At 53.0% G+C, this 6,000-nt stretch overlaps 1 protein-coding gene across 2 annotated transcripts in view; it reads left to right on the top strand.

The window, feature by feature from the left end:
- The window catches only part of cep131 (centrosomal protein 131), a 53,159-nt gene that overhangs the window by 20,337 nt on the left and 26,822 nt on the right, over window positions 1–6,000 (top strand). For both annotated transcript variants that reach the window (XM_014212660.2, XM_014212657.2), the window contains exons 4-5: window positions 1,227–1,338; window positions 5,557–5,690. In XM_014212660.2, coding sequence (XP_014068135.1) covers window positions 1,227–1,338; window positions 5,557–5,690 — 246 coding nt within the window. The remainder of the gene's footprint in view (window positions 1–1,226; window positions 1,339–5,556; window positions 5,691–6,000) is intronic.

The following is a 6,000-nucleotide window of genomic DNA, read 5'->3' as shown; positions in this document are numbered from 1 at the left end:
TCACAATGGAATCCCCCATCCCTATTGACATATACTGTAGAATTCCAACACATCTCTGCAGCTGTCATGACAAATGAATAATCACATAAGCTCCCAGTCAATGCTGCTTTAGTCAGCACTGCTTTGTCTATTAGTTCCTTAATTGTGTGTTCTAGCATTAAGCCCTTGGTCTATTTATAGTTACTTTACCCCTACCTACATGTACAAATGATCTCGACTGACCTGTACTCCCGGACATTGACTCGGTACCGGTACCCAGTAGTGTAAAAATACTTTAAAGACTACTTAAGTAGTTTCTTGGGGTATCTGTACTTTACTTTACTGTTTTATTTTACACTTTTACTTCACTACATTCCTAAAGAAAATAATGTACTTTTTACGCCATACATTTTCCCTGACACCCAAAAGTACTCTTTACAGTTTGAATGCTTAGCAGGACAGGAACATTGTCAATTGTTAGGAAGAGAACATCCCTGGTCATACCTACTGCCTCTGATCAGGCGGACTCACTAAACACACATGCTTCGTTTGTAAGTCATCTCTGAGTGTTCCCCTGGCTATCCATAAATAAAAAAATACACCGCTGCACCACTCGGGAACTCTTGTAAGGCACTGTATCGCAGTGCTAGAGGCATCACTGCAGACCCTGGTTCGTTCCCAGGCTGTATCACAACCGGCCGTGATCTGGAGTCCCATTAGGCTGCGCACAATTGGCCCAGCGTCGTCCGAGTTAGCGGAGGGTTTGGCCGGAGGGGCTTTGCTTGGCTCATCGCGCTCTAGCTACTCCTTGTGGCGGGCACATTGGTGCGGCTGGCTTCCTGGTTAAGCAGACTGGTGTTAAGAAGGTTTGACGGATCACTCGACCTTCACCTCCAGAGAATGGTGCCGTCTGGTTTGCTTAATTTATGGAAAGTTGAAATGATTTACTTTTACTCAAGTAGTGTTTTACTGGGTTAAGGTATCTTTACTTTTACTCAGTATGACAATTGGGTACTTGTAAGTGAACATTTCATGGTAAGGTCTACACCTTTTGTATTCAGCACATGTGACAAATTTGATTTGTTGTTAAAATCTGAGCCTGTAAGCAATGGAGCAGTCTCCCTACTGAGAGTGTCCCACCGTGTGATTTAGAATGGGTTTGCACACAAACATGCTATAATGTAAATATTATACAATACATAGGCCTATGTTCCATTTTATAATATTGATTAATTGTGTGTGTCCAGTGAGGACCAGACAGAAGACTTCCTGGCGTTGTTTGACAGCAGCTCAGATGGACGCAGGAAGCTGGCCAGCCTCAGTAAGGCCTCCCCGGACCGTACCACCTGGAACATCCTGGTACTTAATCTATCCCCTCTCACTGTCCTCTACTGTCCCACTCTCCCCTATGGTCCCACTGTCCTCTACTGTCCCACTCTCCCCTATGGTCCCACTGTCCTCTACTGTCCCACTCTCCCCTATGGTCCCACTGTCCTCTACTGTCCCACTGTCCCCTACTGTCCCACTCTCCCCTATGGTCCCACTGTCCTCTACTGTCCCACTCTCCCCTATGGTCCCACTGTCCTCTACTGTCCCACTCTCCCCTATGGTCCCACTGTCCTCTACTGTCCCACTCTCCCCTATGGTCCCACTGTCCTCTACTGTCCCACTCTCCCCTATGGTCCCACTGTCCTCTACTGTCCCACTCTCCCCTATGGTCCCACTGTCCTCTACTGTCCCACTCTCCCCTATGGTCCCACTGTCCTCTACTGTCCCACTCTCCCCTATGGTCCCACTGTCCTCTACTGTCCCACTCTCCCCTATGGTCCCACTGTCCCCTACTGTCCCACTCTCCCCTATGGTCCCACTGTCCCCTACTGTCCCACTCTCCCCTATGGTCCCACTGTCCCCTACTGTCCCACTCTCCCCTATGGTCCCACTGTCCTCTACTGTCCCACTCTCCCCTATGGTCCCACTGTCCTCTACTGTCCCACTCTCCCCTATGGTCCCACTGTCCTCTACTGTCCCACTCTCCCCTATGGTCCCACTGTCCTCTACTGTCCCACTCTCCCCTATGGTCCCACTGTCCTCTACTGTCCCACTCTCCCCTATGGTCCCACTGTCCCCTACTGTCCCACTGTCCCCTACTGTCCCACTCTCCCCTATGGTCCCACTGTCCTCTACTGTCCCACTCTCCCCTATGGTCCCACTGTCCTCTACTGTCCCACTCTCCCCTATGGTCCCACTGTCCTCTACTGTCCCACTCTCCCCCTATGGTCCCACTGTCCTCTACTGTCCCACTCTCCCCTATGGTCCCACTGTCCTCTACTGTCCCACTCTCCCCTATGGTCCCACTGTCCTCTACTGTCCCCTATGGTCCCACTGTCCTCTACTGTCCCACTCTCCCCTATGGTCCCACTGTCCTCTACTGTCCCACTCTCCCCTATGGTCCCACTGTCCTCTACTGTCCCACTCTCCCCTATGGTCCCACTGTCTTCTACTGTCCCACTGTCCCCTATGGTCCCACTGTCCTCTGCTGTCCCACTCTCCCCTATGGTCCCACTGTCCTCTACTGTCCCACTCTCCCCTATGGTCCCACTGTCCTCTACTGTCCCACTCTCCCCTATGGTCCCACTGTCCCCTACTGTCCCACTCTCCCCTATGGTCCCACTGTCCTCTAATATCCTACTGTCATCTGTCCCACTGTCGTCTACTGTCCCACTCTCCCCTATGGTCCCACTGTCCTCTAATATCCTACTGTCATCTGTCCCACTGTCCCCTATGGTCCCACGGTCCTCTACTGTCCTACTGTCATCTGTCCCACTGTCCTCTACTGTCCTACTCTCCCCTATGGTCCCACTGTCCTCTACTGTCCCCTATGGTCCCACTGTCCTCTACTGTCCTACTCTCCCCTATGGTCCCACTGTCCTCTACTGTCCCACTGTCCCCTATGGTCCCACCCTCTTCTACTGTCCCACTCTCCCCTATGGTCCCACTGTCCCCTACTGTCCCACTCTCCCCTATGGTCCCACTGTCCTCTACTGTCCCACTCTCCCCTATGGTCCCACTGTCTTCTACTGTCCCACTCTCCCCTATGGTCCCACTGTCCTCTACTGTCCCACTCTCCCCTATGGTCCCACTGTCCTCTACTGTCCCCTATGGTCCCACTGTCCTCTACTGTCCCACTGTCCCCTATGGTCTCACTGTCCTCTACTGTCCCACTCTCCCCTATGGTCCCACGGTCCTCTACTGTCCTACTGTCATCTGTCCCACTGTCCTCTACTGTCCTACTCTCCCCTATGGTCCCACTGTCCTCTACTGTCCCCTATGGTCCCACTGTCCTCTACTGTCCTACTCTCCCCTATGGTCCCACTGTCCTCTACTGTCCCACTGTCCCCTATGGTCCCACCCTCTTCTACTGTCCCACTCTCCCCTATGGTCCCACTGTCCCCTACTGTCCCACTCTCCCCTATGGTCCCACTGTCCTCTACTGTCCCACTCTCCCCTATGGTCCCACTGTCCTCTACTGTCCCACTCTCCCCTATGGTCCCACTGTCCTCTACTGTCCCACTCTCCCCTATGGTCCCACTGTCCTCTACTGTCCCACTCTCCCCTATGGTCCCACTGTCCTCTACTGTCCCACTCTCCCCTATGGTCCCACTGTCCTCTACTGTCACACTCTCCCCTATGGTCCCACTGTCCTCTACTGTCCCACTCTCCCCTATGGTCCCACTGTCTTCTACTGTCCCACTCTCCCCTATGGTCCCACTGTCCTCTACTGTCCCACTCTCCCCTATGGTCCCACTGTCCTCTACTGTCCCACTCTCCCCTATGGTCCCACTGTCCTCTACTGTCCCACTCTCCCCTATGGTCCCACTGTCCTCTACTGTCCCACTCTCCCCTATGGTCCCACTGTCCCCTACTGTCCCACTCTCCCCTATGGTCCCACTGTCCTCTACTGTCCCACTCTCCCCTATGGTCCCACTGTCCTCTACTGTCCCACTCTCCCCTATGGTCCCACTGTCCTCTACTGTCCCACTCTCCCCTATGGTCCCACTGTCCTCTACTGTCCCACTCTCCCCTATGGTCCCACTGTCCTCTACTGTCCCACTCTCCCCTATGGTCCCACTGTCGCTACTGTCCCACTCTCCCCTATGGTCCCACTGTCCTCTACTGTCCCACTCTCCCCTATGGTCCCACTGTCCTCTACTGTCCCACTCTCCCCTATGGTCCCACTGTCCTCTACTGTCCCACTCTCCCCTATGGTCCCACTGTCCTCTACTGTCCCACTCTCCCCTATGGTCCCACTGTCCTCTACTGTCCCCTATGGTCCCACTGTCCTCTACTGTCCCACTCTCCCCTATGGTCCCACTGTCCTCTACTGTCCCACTGTCCCCTATGGTCTCACTGTCCTCTACTGTCCCACTCTCCCCTATGGTCCCACTGTCCTCTACTGTCCCACTCTCCCCTATGGTCCCACTGTCCCCTACTGTCCCACTCTCCCCTATGGTCCCACTGTCTTCTACTGTCCCACTCTCCCCTATGGTCCCACTGTCCTCTGCTGTCCCACTGTCCCCTATGGTCCCACTGTCCTCTACTGTCCCACTCTCCCCTATGGTCCCACTGTCCTCTACTGTCCCCTATGGTCCCACTGTCCTCTACTGTCCCACTCTCCCCTATGGTCCCACTGTCCTCTACTGTCCCACTGTCCCCTATGGTCCCACTGTCTTCTACTGTCCCACTCTCCCCTATGGTCCCACTGTCCTCTACTGTCCCACTCTCCCCTATGGTCCCACTGTCCTCTACTGTCCCCTATGGTCCCACTGTCCTCTACTGTCCCACTCTCCCCTATGGTCCCACTGTCTTCTACTGTCCCACTCTCCCCTATGGTCCCACTGTCCTCTACTGTCCCACTCTCCCCTATGGTCCCACTGTCCTCTACTGTCCCACTCTCCCCTATGGTCCCACTGTCCCCTACTGTCCCACTCTCCCCTATGGTCCCACTGTCCTCTACTGTCCCACTCTCCCCTATGGTCCCACTGTCCTCTACTGTCCCACTCTCCCCTATGGTCCCACTGTCCCACTCTCCCCTATGGTCCCACTGTCCTCTAATATCCTACTGTCATCTGTCCCACTGTCCTCTACTGTCCCACTCTCCCCTATGGTCCCACTGTCCTCTAATATCCTACTGTCATCTGTCCCACTGTCCTCTACTGTCCCACTGTCCTCTATGGTCCCACTGTCCTCTAATATCCTACTGTCATCTGTCCCACTGTAATCTACTGTCTCACAATCAAATCAGATTTTGTCTCACTATCCTTTACTGTCCTCTACTGTCTCACTGTCTTCTATCTACTCAGATCAATCAATTATAAATCCCTTTTTAAAACAATGGTTCTCAGGGTCACCAAGTACTATACAGTAACCTCTATCACATAGCCTGCTGCAGAGGTTATAATGGACAGTGAATATATCCTCTAACTCAGTATTGCGTTATATCTAGGTATGCTGCTACACTTTTATCCAATGGTTGTGGATCACAGAAACCTGACTTGTGCATTTCCTTTCCCGTTTCAGGATGACCAGCCAAGAGCATTCCCTATACCCACCAGCTCTCGCTCCACGGGCAGTGTGGACTCCCCCATCACCAGTGGCCAGAAGAGGAGAGAGACCGGGGTATCTCTGGCTGCCAACTTCACCGCTAACAACAGGTGGGTCGCCTCACCCGTCTTGCACGCAAGCGCACACACACACACACGCACACACACACACACACATGCGCATACACCAAGGTTTCTGTGAGGAAAATATGACGCCGGGCATTTGACCAGCAGTGTTTTAATTAAATTACATTTCCCAGATCCATATGCATTGGTTGCGTAACCTGATTGGGGTGTCCACCCATGGTGCTCAGAATGCCAGAAATCACATTAAGTTTATGGTAATTCAGCTTAACAGAACATGCAACTCCGATGCCACAGCGTGCTTCATTCTTACTGAATTCTGATGAGCAATTTGAAG

Source organism: Salmo salar, chromosome ssa01 (assembly GCF_905237065.1).
Source record: "Salmo salar chromosome ssa01, Ssal_v3.1, whole genome shotgun sequence".
Taxonomy (NCBI): Eukaryota; Metazoa; Chordata; class Actinopteri; order Salmoniformes; family Salmonidae; genus Salmo; species Salmo salar.
The sequence above is the reverse complement of the archived record's forward strand: the minus strand, read 5'-3'. Positions and strand labels throughout refer to the sequence as shown.